At 45.5% G+C, this 15,431-nt stretch overlaps 1 protein-coding gene across 7 annotated transcripts in view; it reads left to right on the top strand.

Moving 5' to 3' along the window:
* Nucleotides 1-1,662: 1,662 nt before the first annotated feature.
* dop1a (DOP1 leucine zipper like protein A) overlaps nt 1,663-15,431 on the top strand; it is a 32,176-nt gene continuing 18,407 nt past the window's right edge. For 2 of the 7 annotated variants that reach the window (XM_035418735.1, XM_035418680.1), the window contains exons 1-16: nt 1,663-1,700; nt 3,135-3,239; nt 3,646-3,836; nt 4,083-4,264; nt 4,939-5,109; nt 5,621-5,810; nt 6,465-6,563; nt 6,850-6,949; nt 7,773-7,882; nt 9,063-9,177; nt 9,389-9,509; nt 9,929-10,048; nt 10,145-10,259; nt 12,026-12,055; nt 12,700-12,921; nt 14,819-15,389. In XM_035418735.1, coding sequence (XP_035274626.1) covers nt 3,699-3,836; nt 4,083-4,264; nt 4,939-5,109; nt 5,621-5,810; nt 6,465-6,563; nt 6,850-6,949; nt 7,773-7,882; nt 9,063-9,177; nt 9,389-9,509; nt 9,929-10,048; nt 10,145-10,259; nt 12,026-12,055; nt 12,700-12,921; nt 14,819-15,389 — 2,284 coding nt within the window. In that variant the 5' untranslated portion in view covers nt 1,663-1,700; nt 3,135-3,239; nt 3,646-3,698. Of the gene's footprint in view, nt 1,701-1,865; nt 1,885-1,926; nt 2,859-3,134; nt 3,240-3,645; nt 3,837-4,082; nt 4,265-4,938; nt 5,110-5,620; nt 5,811-6,464; nt 6,564-6,849; nt 6,950-7,772; nt 7,883-9,062; nt 9,178-9,388; nt 9,510-9,928; nt 10,049-10,144; nt 10,260-12,025; nt 12,056-12,699; nt 12,922-14,818; nt 15,390-15,431 lie in introns of those variants that run through there. The other 5 variants (XM_035418701.1, XM_035418719.1, XM_035418711.1 and 2 more) reach the window with 5 other exon arrangements.

The following is a 15,431-nucleotide window of genomic DNA, read 5'->3' as shown; positions in this document are numbered from 1 at the left end:
CGTTTGTAGCAACCAGCAACTCAGAGGCGGCATAGCGGTAACAGCTCTTAGATATATACAAAAGGGGAAATCATGGGCTATTATTGCTCATCTAGCATCCAATTCCCGCTAGAACACACTCCGAAAAACATACTAACTTTTCAAGGAAAGATAACTTTCTTAAATGATGTGTGATTTGATTTATTGAAAATAAAAATGAAGCCTTACGGCCGAAAATTACTTCCCGAACAGATTTCTACTCAGCTCAAAAACTGTTTTTTTTTTTTTTTTGTAAATATTTCCCACAAAGGTTATTGTTCCTTAGGGAGGTGGAAAAGGACGGTCTATAGGCTATGTACAAAAAAGCAGTTGGTTACGGTAGCCGTATTGTACAGTAAGTTATTGGTCGTGTTGCGTTTTTCAACATTACATTTTTGGCGACTATCCGCTACTTTATAATGGCATTGCAGATAAGCTCAACAACAAGGCCTGTTCAAGTACTATTGCCCCAAGGGAGAAATAGGCTATACAACATTTCTAATAGAAGCTTGTCAGTGAAATCGGTCGAGTAATGAAGCCTGGATATTTTTAAAGGACGGGGACACGTCTTTATGAAGGTGTAACAATTATTTTAGAATAAAACATTTTAATATATAATTATGTTCAACATGTGTCTAATTACATGACGAGTTTAAATTACTGTCAATATTTAGTCAAATGAAAAGTACGAAGACATTGTGAATAACAGTGCAAATATGTTAAGGAATTTAATATAATTCCGTTTTCTACGGGTTTTTAAGTTGCCTCCTTCACAAATTCAGGAAAATATAAATATTTTATTTGTATCTATTTCTATTTGATGATAAATAATCTGAACAAAGTACAAATAAAATCCTTCTAAAAATTACTCATTTATTTAATTGCGATAAAATACATGTTTTATTGAAACTATTAATTATTAATTTCCTATAATTCTTAAAAGGTGAATTCAATGCGCAATTCGGATCATACTGGAACAACGCTGGGAAGACTGAGAACGATTATGCGAACAGGTGGCATCTTGATATGCTATTAACATCTTGCGCCTGGGGGGCTGAATTAACCTCCTGTGAAATTGATGAATGGATTAAAATCCGGTTTTCCAAAACGCAGGGCCAAATGAATAATTAGCCTAGATATGTACTGACACTCCCTTAGTTCCATTCATGTAATCCAAAGAAATGTCTCTGACATCACTCCTGTACTTTACAACTACTCTTTAGAACTAACTGTTAAGAAGGGTTTGGTTTTATGTCCTAACTAGCTAGAGTAAACCATTCATATGGAACCATTCTGCTGCAGCTGCCTTTGTAAATGGACATTTTTAAGGAGAACACATAGTGGTCCGCAGTGCTGTCTGGGAGCTGTCAACTGGGTTCTTTGAGCTTTGTGTGGAGCTCAGCTCACTAGCAACGTACGGATCTCCGTCTATCTCAGCTAATCTCGCGGCATGTTTTTAACAAGACACCGAACAGGAAGCATGTAGGATACACACAGAATCCACACGACTACGAGCCTTCATTTGCTAACTGCGCCGGTGCCAGCGTTTATCCGAATAACCAGGCCCAACATTTCCTTGATAACACATTCAACGCCGATTCCTGTTTTCCAGTTTTGCCGCGATCACCGAAACACAGCCTTGTTTGATGGCTGTGTTTTAAAGCTCAAATAACCCGGACACGGTAAGCACTGGTATTAACAGATGTCGCTGAAAGATTATTTTAATTTACGGTTGTTGCTATCACTAGTCTGCAGTGTTGTTGTGTAGGACGCGTCAGCCGGCTAGCTGCCATAACATCATCATACACGGACACAACGTTGCCTAGCTAGCTAGGGACATCGCTGGGACATCATGATTTTTTGTCAGTAAGCAAAGTCTGAATGATTAAGATTTGGCGATGGATAACTAACTACGTTGTTTTAAATCTTGCTGTTCTAATTTAATCTATTCTATTATTAGAAACTGAATGTTTAGGCCTGGGATATACTTGTTGTTCTAGAAATGCAACCTATAGCCTATACAGACCGATCTATAGTTACTCCCTTTATTTTGTTAGCCATAACTGCCTTCCTAACTAACGTTAGATACAATTCTGGTTTTTCTTATCGCTAGTTAGAAACTGTTAAAGCTAGAGCTTGTCATGTAGTCTTGCTATTGTTTCAATTGTGTCACTGATTTCGTTCTGTCAAATCGGGATTCATTTGATGTTTTTAACCAGTTTGCTATATAGACAATCCACCACGAAGAATGATACTACGTGAACCACAAAGGCATTTTATTTCTTTTATTTCTTTGTAGTATTTGGTGCTTTGCACCTGGGTGAATTTTGAATCTTTAGTTTGATATTCCTGCGAAGTGTTGCAGCCGAGAGCCCATTGTTTCACACATACTATGCGGATTGATTCATGTTTTTATGAATCTGTCTGGAGCTGCTAAATTAATTAGCTGTAGCATACTAATGGAATGTTAATCTTTACCATAATGAGATCGCTAGCTATGAAGAAATGGCTTACAGCTTAAATCACTGCTGATGGGTAGCTGTACGTATATCGTTCACTTCGAAAGTAGGCTTTATTAAAAAGTAACTAGTTTTGTTGTAATTATAACACAGCTATTAGCCCGTGAGTTGGTCGTCTTATTGTTGGCCCATTTTAATTTCCCACTGTTGAGTTTTCGCTAGCATAGCACACACCACACACCTGTCCTCCCTAAATAAGATCTTCAAGGAGCTTGTTTCTAGTGATTCCAAAAAATGTTCTGTGTGATTATGGAAATATGGCTCGTGATCAAAAAAGAACTACAGCACTGCACGCGAAAGGACCGCCTACATTGCCTTAAAGTGCGTATGGATGTTATTCTTTTTTGGGTGGGAGCGGGGTTGAGGGTGATCTATGAGAACATAATATCTTACGTAGAATTGTCCTTACTCGAGATTTTATCTTGGGAAAAACCCTCAAGCTCGCACATGACAGACATAAATACCATCATAAACCGGTCCATTGTGCAAGGTCCCCATGATTTATATTACTATTCTGAATGAGTATTGTTTATAGTCAGTACTGAACTGCCCTCACGTCCTTCCTTAAGAGACATACCCGTTTTCTGTGTTTGCCAGGCAGCCCGACCTATGAGTTCTGAAGTTCCAGTTACCACTACTGCTGCCACCTGGAGATTTCTCAGCTACATCTATCAGACTTTAGTGGATTCCACTGCTTTATGAGTAAGTGTAATTCTGATAATGTATGCAGAAGCACATTAGCTTTGGAGTACATTATCAGATTTTATTATCAGATTACCATGAACATATCACAGGCCCTATTTCTTGTCTGAGTGGAACTTCCATTTACATTTAGGATGTAAGAGATTAAGAAAAAAAGATTTAAAAGCCATCCAACCAGGAACCTCCATATGAACTAAAGTGCAAGAAGGTTCTGCTTAAACAAAAACATAGAAATGTTTTATAATAATAAAAAACCTATTCGTGTGTTCATGAGTATTTGTACACATGTGCATGGTGATGAAGAATTGCCTTTTTTTGCTGGTGTTTCTGTATGTGTGCGAGTGCGTATGTGCATGCATGCATGTGTGTGCGTATGTGTCGATCGGTTCTTGCTGTTCCCCTGCAGGTGATGCGTGTATGTGACCTTGGCTCTGGGCTGTAGCGGCATCGTGCAGGAGGATGAATGCAGAAGAGCTGGAGCTCCTCAGTGACTCCAAGTACCGGAACTATGTAGCAGCTGTGGACAAGGCACTGAAAAACTTTGAGTACTCAAGTGAATGGGCAGACCTCATCTCTGCGCTGGGCAAACTCAACAAGGTGGGAAATTACCCTGAGCTACAGTCACTTCCGCTCTATGGCACTGTGCTATCTACAGATCAGGCCATTCTGTCACTCACACAGTACATCAGTCTAGCATTTACACCAGACCAGTCATTCATTAAAGCATTTCATTAAAAAGAAGCAAATCACAGACCATCAATGAATAATGTATCTGTAAATTTCATGAAAATCTTTACCTGATGTCCTGTTTCCTTGTGTGCTTGCTTGTCTAACCCCCACCAGGTATTGCAAAATAATGCCAAGTACCAGGTTGTGCCTAAGAAACTGACGATCGGCAAACGTCTGGCCCAATGCCTACACCCAGCCCTGCCCAGTGGCGTCCACCGAAAGGCCCTAGAGACGTACGAGATAATCTTCAAGATCATCGGACCCAAGCGGCTAGCTAAGGACCTCTTCCTGTACAGGTACTTGAGTATCTTTGTCTGCACAGATCCTTCACTTCCTGATCCTGTACAGGCAATTAATGATCTCATGCTGTAAAAAAGTTATATTGGTCTGCTTAATCTGTGATGTCAGCTGGGATCATACACCTGTGTCTGTACTGGGGATGTGTGGCGCTGTTACTATCTGCATATGTATCTTTATGTGTTCAACCAACAGACCTATCTGTATCTGCATCTCTTTGGATATAAAACCACAACTGGGTATGGCTTAAATTGGAAGTTGTGTAAAGGAGAGAAAACATCAGTTTTCTAGCCTATAGTACATTGCATTGCAGTTGTGTTTTCAAAGCAGAAAACTCATGATTCAGCACTGGAATGTCATTAATCATGATGTATATTAACATCATTTTTTAAAAGCTGTATTGAAACAAACAACACTTCCCTTGATGTTTGGACTGCCACATGTTTTCTTTTATCAGAATTCTAGTTTCTGTACAGCTACTCTGCTCACATATCTGATGTTTCTGTTTTTGTTCAGAAGGAGCACAAGTCATAATGTACATATAGGGAAGTTCAGAAAATTCTATAATGTGTAAATCTGCTTTCAATAACATGCTTCTCTTTCCCTCTTCCTTGTTCTTACCCCTCTCTCCCCCCGTTCCTCTTCCTCTGTTGCTCTTCTTCCTGTTCCTTAGCTCTGGTCTCTTTCCGCTACTCACCAATGCTGCCATGTCAGTGAAGCCAGCTCTGCTGGGGCTGTATGAAACCTACTACCTCCCTCTGGGAAAGACCCTCAAGCCGGGCCTGCAGGGTCTGCTGACGGGGGTCCTGCCTGGGCTGGAGGAGGGCTCCGAGTACTATGACAGGTGAACGAGCTCTGCTGATACGTGAGTAAGTGGACTGAATGAGCAGGTGGGTGGGTGGGTGAGCGAGTCAGTGAGTGAGCAGGTGAGTGAGTGGGTGAGTGGGTGGGTGGGTGAGCGAGTCAGTGAGTGAGCAGGTGAGTGAGTGAGTGAGCATGTGGGTGGGTGAGCGAGTGAACAAGCGAGCAGCTGTGTGAGTGAGTTAGTGAGTGAGCAGGTGGGTGTGTGAGTTAGTGAGTGAGTGAGCAGGTGAGTGAGTGAAGAAGCAAGCAGCTGTGTGAGTGAGTGAGTGAGTGAGCAGGTAAGTGAGTGAGTGAACAAGTGAGCAGGTGAGTGAGTGAACAAGTGAGCAGGTGAGTGAGTGAATGAGCTGGTGATTCAGTAAGTCAGGCTGTTTGCCTGTTTGTGTCCGTGTCTGGATATATGTCCGGTTGCGCATCTGTGTGTAGATGTGTGTGTGGCCAGTGTCATCCTTTCAGCTATGTAAGTAAAAACCAGTTTCCCTGCTGTCCAGGACCAACACCCTGCTGGAGAAGGTGGCTGCAGCGGTGGAGCAGTCTGCGTTCTACAGCGCCCTGTGGGGCAGCATCCTGACCAGCCCCGCGGTGCGGCTGCCGGGAGTCACCTTCGTCCTGCTGCACCTCAACCGCAAGCTCTCCATGGAGGACCAGCTCTACATCATGGGCAGCGACATCGAGCTGATGGTGCGCACACACCGGAGCTTCCTATCAGCGCCTGGGCTCCCCCCCTCACCGCCATTTCCTGTCAGCCACTTCCTGTCAGCCTCTTTTACAGCTCTCTCTCCCTTTTTACCTCATCTTTTAAAACCAATTTTCACCTTGATTTTTTTGGTCTTATTCTCCCAATTTGGAATATCGCATTCTTTCTGAAGGTCGGTGTTCTCTGTTGATTTGGTAGAGTGCAGGCTGGCATGTACGATTACACTAAAAGTGTATCGACAACGCAGCATTTTTCTAAATGACTGCTGTGAGATCTCTCTGGGGGTGCTTCAAATTTACATGATGTTAGAAATTTAAAAAGCTATGATAAAACAAATAAATCATACTGTGAATTTAAAAAACTTGATTTCAGTTCCTAATGGCGTCTTTGTATGCTCAACTGATTTCAATTCATAATGGAGAATTTGCACTGCTATAGTGTGACAGTCTAGTCTCTTCTGGTGCTTGTAGTGCAAAAAGGGTCTGTGAAATGAATACAACTAAGTGTAAAATGGCATCCTCAGCTCTGGCCTGCGCTGTAGGGAGGGGTCAGGCAGGTGGGGGGGGGGGGGGGGGGGGGGGGGGGGTTGGTTTGTTACCATAGCCAGGTTCCCTGAGCATTTTCTGATCTGTTGGCAGGTGGAGGCAGTCAGCACATCAGTCCAGGACTCCAGTGTGCTGGTTCAGAGGAGCACCTTGGACCTCATCCTCTTCTGCTTCCCCTTCCACATGAGCCAGGTACCAAGCCCAGCTCCTGCGTTCCTTCTGTCCTTTCTGCTTCCTTACTTTAGGTTACACATGGTAAGAGGAGATTTACGGTGCTATATTGTAATTCTAAATATTCAGGAATGGTTGTGCCCTTCCTGAGGGCAGAATATCAGTTGACGCTGGAGTTGACCATGCGGTTTGTCTAGAGAATCTTTTTCTGGTCCCAGTAGGGATGGCAGGGGTCAGAAGTCATATCTTATTTCCTGTGCTCAGTGGGAACAGTGAGGTCATCATTACCTGTGCTCTGCTCCGACAGGCAACCCGTCCAGACATGATCCGCATCCTGTCTGCAGCCCTGCATGTTGTTCTGAGGAGAGACATGTCACTGAACCGCAGGCTTTATGCCTGGCTGCTGGGTAAGACTCTCAGTGTGCAGACACAGGCACCAGCACAGGCACAGGCACAGACACAGACACAGACACTGACACTGACACTGACACTGACACAGATGCACACAGACACAGACGCACACGCACACACACACACACACAGTCAGTGTATATATGTGTGTTTTTAGTTGTAGAACACCATACACTTGGATGCTGTGCTAGATGTACAGTTTGTGTGGTGCAGGTGTGGCTTACACAGTCATGTGTGCTTGAATTATAGTTCAGATAAAGTCATGTATGGTGGAGTTGTGTGGAACAGACATGGTCATGTGTGGTGGATTGTGGGACAGACACGGTGATGTGTGGTGGATTGTGGGACAGACACGGTGATGTGTGGTGGGTTGTGGGACAGACACGGTGATGTGTGGTGGAGTTGTGTGGTACAGACACGGTCATGTGTGGTGGAGTTGTGGTGCAGACACGGTCATGTGTGGTGGAGTTGTGTGGTACAGACACGGGCATGTGTGGTAGAGTTGTGTGGTACAGACACGGGCATGTGTGGTAGAGTTGTGTGGTACAGACACGGGCATGTGTGGTAGAGTTGTGCCCCAGTGTTTATTTCCTCTTTGTTCTGTCTCTTGTTGCGAATCATTGTGGATGACCTCACTGGTAAGTGTCTGTTCTCCTGTGTAAGTGTCCATGTTCTGAACAGCTCTGGAGTGAAATTTTCATACACAGCTCTCTCTCTCTCCTCTGTAAATGTGTCTGTGTTCTTGTGTGTGTTTTTGCTTGTGGATGCTCACGGATGTGTATGTATATATGTGTGTGTGTGTGTGTGTGTGTGTCTCAGGCTTTGATAACAATGGTGTGAGAACAGGCCCTCGCAGCACGCGGAACAGCAGTCCAGAAGAGCACGCCACCTACTACTGCAACACCTTCTCCAAGGACATGCTGGTGCAGGTATGTGCACACGCGCACACACACACACACCCACACCCACACACAGTTACTTACACAACAACACAATGTAGAATGTCTCTCACACACATACACAGAGTTACACACAACAACACAACGTAGAGTGTCTCACACACACATACACAGAGTTACACACAACAACACAACGTAGAGTGTCACACACATACACAACATTGAGTTTCTCTCTCGCTCTCTCTCTCTTTCTCACACACAGACACGCGCACAGACACATGTGCTCACACAGACACATGTTCGGTACATGTAAATGCAGACTCTACCCCATATGTGACACATTTACTTACACGCAAGCAGACATGCTTGCAGAAAACAATAGCACGACCAAGGAGATTCAGGGCAAAAGGATTCGGTGTGAGGTACAGCCAGAAATTTGTATTATTCTGGCACACCACCTTCTTGTTTTTCTGGACTCTTGTGGGAGTTATTTGAAGCTGCACTCGATCTCCCCATCTGGATGAGTTTTTATTACCTGCCACTCCGGGGCTATGGACAGGGGGACTGTTGTGTTTTTGTCTGTGTTTTTTGTTTGTGTGCCATCTGGTTGGAGCTCCCCTGGTGGGTGAACTGGGCACTGCAGGTAGCATCTGTTCCAAAGCCGATCTCTGATCAGTAGACCACGAAAACAGCCCCAAACCCACACACTCACTGGAGCCACTGATTCTGAATACACATACACACACGTTATAGGAATGATAGCTGCTTCAAAGACGTCAAGAACAATTATTTTTCCTGCTGCCATTTCTTTCTTTTTTTTTTATTACAAAGGCTGAAACGGTACACACTTCTTGGCAAAAGAAAAAATATCAGAAATTGGATACATTATTGTCACACTTGAGATATTGGTTCTGCATGCGATTGTATTAGCCAGGTCAACTGCATCACAGAAGTCACATAATATACAAAATCAACATAATAAATGTATAATAATAACAAATACATAACATATAAATGAATAATAATAACAAGTACAAGAAGAACACAAATAACAGCTTCACAAACACACACATACTGTATGACTTTTATTCTACCATGAGTCATTAATAAAGAGCAGCATGCGTCAGTGTCTCTGTGCAGTGTGAGTGTTCGTGGGAGTAGAGTAGAGTAGAGAGGCCTTTGTGGGGTGACTCTGTGGGGTGTTTTTCAGGCGATGGTGGGGATCCTGCAGGGGAAGGCCCGTGGCGGGGAGGAGGAGAGCGTTCTGATGCATGACCTCAAGCCCTTCCGCATCCTCCTCAGCCTGCTGGACAAACCGGAACTAGGTAGACCGCACGCTGTTCACTGCATGTGATGTGCACCTTTAGGTGGGTGCAGCACATGCCGTTACTGGGTATGTGAAGCATCATTAACTGGATATGGACATTGTGTGTGAATGTGTAATGCACACTGTGAGAACATATCCTACACGCAATTAACTATACAAGGATTGCATGAGGTCATTTATATATTGTGTTTCCACGGTTACTCCTCCAGGCCCGGCAATCCTGGAGGATGTTCTGATCGAGGTGTTCCGCACGCTGTACACGCAGTGCCGAGCCGAACTGGACCTGCAGAACCAGAGTCCCTTCAGCAAGGACCACACCCAGCTCAGCAGGTAGGAGACTGATGTCTGCACGCGAGCTGTATGGATGAACACAAGTACTCAATCACAGACGCACTTGCACACACAGTCAGTGTATTTGTGTGTGTGCGTGTTTGGTACAACATCCAAGGGTTATACTGATGTACGGTGTGCGTGGGTTTGTGAGGTGCAGTGAACAGAATGTGTGTACATCTGTGTTTGTGTGTATATTATAGTGTGTTTATGTGTGCATGCCCATGTATATATGTGCACAGTAAGTTCATATGTATCTGTGTATGTGTGCAAGTATATTTGTCCATATGTGTCCAGTGTTTTTATGTGTATGTATATATGTGCATGTATGTATATTCAGGTGTGTTTTTACATGTGTTCTTGTGCTTACATGTGTATAGCAGCAATGTGACTTCTGTTGTTTTGATGTTTTTTTGCAGCAAACTGCGGGAGAACAAGAAAACTGCAGAGCTGATAAAAACTGCAAATCTTCTTTTCAACTCCTTTGAGCCGTACTACATGTGGGACTACATCGCGCGCTGCTTCGAGGACTGTTGCAGGTGTGTGTGTGTGTGTGTGTGTGCGCGCATGTGCGTGTGTATACATCTGCCTCTTGAAAATCCAAATTGGTGATTAACCCTGCTCTTTCCCTCCAGGAGGACCCTGAACTCCCACCTGCAGGTGGGGGCTGCTGGGAAATCTGAGCCCTCAGAACTCTCACTGCTGGAGTTCTGTCACCTGGTGGACTTCCTGCTGGACATCGTTTCCCTGGTGAGAGAGGCAGTCACACTGGCACTCACCTACACACACACTTAATGTCATTTACACTAAGGCTGGGCGATATGGCCAAAACATCGCATCATATGATAATTTTCATATTATTGACTGTATGACTGTATTTTACGATATTTAGTATTTCAGTTGCACAAGAAGTAAACTGAAATATATTGTAACAGTAGCACTGAATGGTGTGAAATATTGCATTCAAAAAATTGGATGGTAAACAAAAACAGCCTTAATGTGCAACCTGCAAATGTTTAGCTACTATACTAAAAATAACAATATTAAATAAAAAAATTTGAAAATTCAGCTGTTGTCAGACTAGGGTGCGACAGGTAAACTGTCAGTATAGTCCAGAAGAGGTCTCCATGTCTTTTCAAAATGTGTTAAGGAGCCTTTCATGGAGAATCTATTCCCCAGTTTTACACTATACAGGGTCCATCTGCAATGTGTAGGAGGTGAGGCATTTTTCCACTGGAGTTATATGACATGTTTTTTTTAAAAATGGAGTGAGTTTCATTCAAAAGAGCCAATTTGCCTCAAGTTGTCTCAATTCGCAAATTCTCTATCATAATATTGCATTGTGCAATTTTTAATATTCATTGGATGAAAAACAATGAACTGTCTTTGATGATAGTATCGCAAACCCGCATATACTATTGTGTGAATCTATATTGGTATATCAGTAAGGTATAGTGCCCAGCCCTAATTCACACTCATACATGCCCAGACTCACACCAACACACACGCTCACACACTTACACTCTCACTCCCACCCGCACACAATCACTTTCTCTCAGGCCTTTTCTCTGCTGGTTGCTGTGTCAGAGTTCAGTTTCACAAACCCCTTCAATGTATCTTATTCAATGGAGACATTTTTCCTACATGTCTGTGCTGTTTCTAATGTAGACCATTAAATATAAATCTGTGTTTTTGTGTGTATGTGTGTGTGTGCCTCTTATCAGTGTATATGTGTGTGCGTGTCTGTGTGTGTGTGTGAGTTATGAGGTGTTTATTCTTTGTGTATGCCTGAGCGTGGATATGTGTGTACATTTGAGTGTGGGCGTGTGTATAACAGTGAGGATGTGATAGGATTATACTTCATAATCCTATAATACTTTATTATAATACTTAATTATATGCAATATACCTTCAAATATTTCAGCATCAGCTAACTTACTGACTGACTGCACATGCATAGGTGGCGGATGCATTTGTGATTTTTCTCATTCGCTTTATTTTTAACAGTATGAGAATCATTTTTTGTAAGAAAAAGACCCTGACTTGCAGACTGCTGTGGCTCTGCTTATTTAATTAACTGTAGCCTGAGCGAAACTTTGCTGACGCTGCTTTACGTTATTTCAGATGTGTGAATCATAGTCATCCGACCTGTCTCCATATTTTAGTTTGGTATTGCTGTTTCCTCTGTTCAAGGCTCACTCTAAGCAATAAAATGAAAGGGTGACTCATAAGAATTTCTATTGCTTTTACTTTTCCACAGTGGTGTGTTTGTAGAGGCACATTTTTAATTGAATCCATTTTCCATGACAAATAGGCTCCTGACTTGCTATCTTGTACCCTCTGTTTAAAAACCTACTATGTTTGTGTGTGTGTGTGTGAATGGGAGTATGTGTGTTCATGCGTGCGTGCGTTCTTGTGCGTGTGTGCGAGCACACAAGTGTACCTGTCTGTGTGGAATAATTCCCCCTGTTCTCTGCTTGCTCGTCTCTTCAAATCTCTGCTCTCTCTCTTTAAAGCCCACTAGAAGCATGAGGGTAATCTGCCAGGTACAGTACACTGCCTTTCTCTGTATTCCTACTGCTGTGCCCATGCTGGGGCCATGTTTCAGCTGCCTGTCTATACATTATGCATGTGTTCATTTATAATGCACATGCACAGTATTTATGTAATACTGTATGTGGTCATTTCAGGAATAACTGCAACTGAAATTTTTTTGGGAAATATAATTCCTACTGGTTATTGGGAATAACTTTTAGAATGCAGTATTGCCACAGTGGAATGTCGCCCCAGCTTGGCTGTGTCTGTCTTGCATGTGCCGTCAATGTTACGACACCACATACACCTCAAAATGAAGAGAATATAACATGAGATAAATCTAAAAATGTGCTTAATGCCTCTTGTTTCCGGACAATAACTGTATAATAACTGTTTAAAGTATTGGAGTTAAGTGCATGCACAGCCGTTATAAGAGAGAAGGCTGACATTACCACTGCTTGTAGAAGAGGCAGTTTGAGAGGGAAGTTAGATCCACCCAGCAGTGTGTTGAAAGGAAATTTGGCTTTACAGAGCGGTGTTGAAAGGCAGTAACACGCCAAATTATTGAAAGTTTTTAGGCTCTCTCTAATTTCCTGGCGTATATTTTGAGAGTGAACCAACGGCGGTGATTTTGACTCCTCGCTGCCCCCTGCAGGAGACGTACATCGAGATCCAGACGGAGCACCTGCCCCAGCTGCTGCTGCGCATGGTGTCCGCGCTCACCTCCCACCTGCAGGCCCTGCAGCTGGGCGAGCTCACGCACTGCCTGCGTCTCTGCTCCAAGATCCTCAGCAAGGTCCAGCCCCCCCTCGTGTCCCCCCTGACCCTGCCACCGGGGGGCGGCGCTGCCGCCGCCAGGGACAAGGAGGAGCGGCGGGTGAGACTTTGGCGGGTTTTACGTGCTACAGAGTGCACTTTATAGATGACAATGTGCTTTACACACTACAGAAGAGTACTCTTTACGCACTATAGTGTGCCCCCTATGCCCTTCAGAGTGCCCTTTACCCAGTGCAGAAGAGTGCCCTTTCCACACTACAGGGTGCTCCTTATGCCCTGCAGAGTGCCCTTTACCCAGTGCAGAAGAGTGCCTTTTCCACACTACAGGGTGCTCCTTATGCCCTACAGTGCCCTTTACCCAGTGCAGAAGAATACCCTTTCCACACTACAAAATAGCTTTTAAACTACTGTCCTTTACACTCTACAGCATGCCCTTTACATACTACATAAGAATGCATAATGAAGAGAAGAGGCCATTCATCCAATCTATTACTGTTTATCATGTACTATAGAGTGCACATAACATACTATAGAGCAAGCTTTGTGTGCTATAGACCACATGTATGTGTGTGATATACACATTAGAGTGCCATTTACATGGCATTTAACACACTTTACTCAACAGAGAATATATGCTATACACTGTTGTTTGGTCCTTGCTTGTTTTCCTACTCTCAGAATGGGAAGAGAGGGTTTTTGGTTCCGTGGCTGCACTAATTAGTCATGTCATGCGGTAAAGTGCTGTTTGAAGGGAAGCCAGCAGACACAGTGGCCTTTGAGGTGCAGAGCAGGGTGGCGCATCGTTAGTCAGGTCACTGTAAGGCCGTGTGCACATGTTCATTCAGCCTCATTAAGCCTGATTCTCATGCAATAAATTGTTCTCTTTCCTTGTTGGGCATGTCGTGCTGCCCCCCAATAGTTCTGTCCCTGTCGGGGGGACTCAAACATGGCTCAGAGTGGTAATCAGTCCAAACTCATTCTCTTTGTGTTTAAAGCCTGGCAGTGAGGCCTTCGTCTTTCTTTCTCGTCGCTCGAGCGGAGATTAGATGAGACCCTCCCTGGCGTGAGGGGCCGTGCAGGACGCTCCTGCCGCTCTCTGCGTGCGCCCTAATGGCAGCAGTGCCGTGGGCGTGAGCCGGGCCTCCCCTCAGCCACAGAGCAGCCTTCCTGTGCTGCGGCTGTTACCGCCAGGACGCCTGCGCGTCGGGGACGGCGGTTTTACGGGAAACAGTGGGCTTCCTTTCCCGTCCGGCCGCGCCCCTCTGGGCCGTCCCGGGACAGACAGGGGCAGGGTCTTGTCTCGCGGCCCCAGACAGATGCGATTGAAGGTGTTTCGGAGCCCGGCTCTCCCTCGTCTCCTGCCTCTCCGCGTTTCAGACTCCGATGGAGCGTGAATAGTGAAAACTTTGCGGGCGGGTGTGGGGAGGGGGGGTACCCTAGGGTGGGGGCAGCAGATGTGCCTCTTTCTCTCCCTGTGGAGGCTCATGGGCTGTCTTGCTGGCCCTGTGGGTATCTACCTTCCCCCTCCCCCCAACTCCTCCCACCTGGGAACTCTATGCACGCCATTCACCATCTGAGTCCAGAAGCACAAGACTGTGCTGGGAGTCCCTGAGCCTGCCCACAAAATGGCATGCTGGGCATGTGTGTGGAGGCTGCAGCAGTGTGGAGTAAAGTAGTTCAGGAACAGGAACAAGGCTTATATGTTGCAGGTTGAATTCTACGGTGGGGAACTACCATTGTATCCAGAGCAGGGCACTTAACCTGAATGACCTTATTTAAATAACCAGGTATAAATGGATTGTAAAAATGTATCTGCGCAAGTCCCTGTGGATGAGGGCTTCTCCTCCGCAGCTTGTAACTGTAATGGTGTAGACTTGGTGTTGATATCGGGGTAATCCCCAACAGCAGAGCAGTTTTTTAACCTTTCCCCACTCCCCTCTGCTTCTATCCCTCCTTCCCCTTCTCCCTCTCTCCCTCTTACCTCTCTCCCTCTCCAGGCCTTGGCCACAGCCCTGGAACCCCCTGGCGGGGAGGGGCCGGAGGACAGGGAGAGCATCCCCAGCAGCCAGTCCTCAGAGAGCGTCTTCTCCGATTTCATCCAGTACCAGGCAGACCGGCCCCAGGAGGCTGCCCAAGCTCCTGCTGCTGCCCTGGACTCCCCTTCTGAGAAGGGTGGACCAGAGGACGCCTCCTCTCCCAGCGACGGCCTTGTGGGGCGGGGCCGGGGCTGGGGCGGGGCGGGGCCGGCCCAGACCAAACCCCAGGACAAGCCGGTAATGCAGTGCTGCCTGGAGGAGTTCCAGCACTTTCTGACTCGTCTGGTGACCCTGCACATCACGCCCCCTGCGGGTGGGGGCAGGGAGAGGCCTGCGCACATGGAGGTGGTGAGGGCGGGGCTGGAGGGCGAAGCATCGGAGGACGATAGGGCTGGCCACCAGGGGGCGCAGCAGAGGGAGTGCCTGGGCGCCTTCACTGCCGCCTGCCAGCTCTTCTTGGAATGCTCCAGCTTCCCCGTCTACATCGCCGAGGGCAACCTGAAGTCGACGCCCACCAGGGAAGAGCTCACAGGTGGGAATCAAAGGAACAGTGAGCTCCCTCTGAAATCAATGA

This window comes from Anguilla anguilla, chromosome 1 (genome assembly GCF_013347855.1).
Source record: "Anguilla anguilla isolate fAngAng1 chromosome 1, fAngAng1.pri, whole genome shotgun sequence".
NCBI classification, from domain to species: Eukaryota; Metazoa; Chordata; class Actinopteri; order Anguilliformes; family Anguillidae; genus Anguilla; species Anguilla anguilla.
This window is presented reverse-complemented; position numbering and strand designations above follow the sequence as displayed.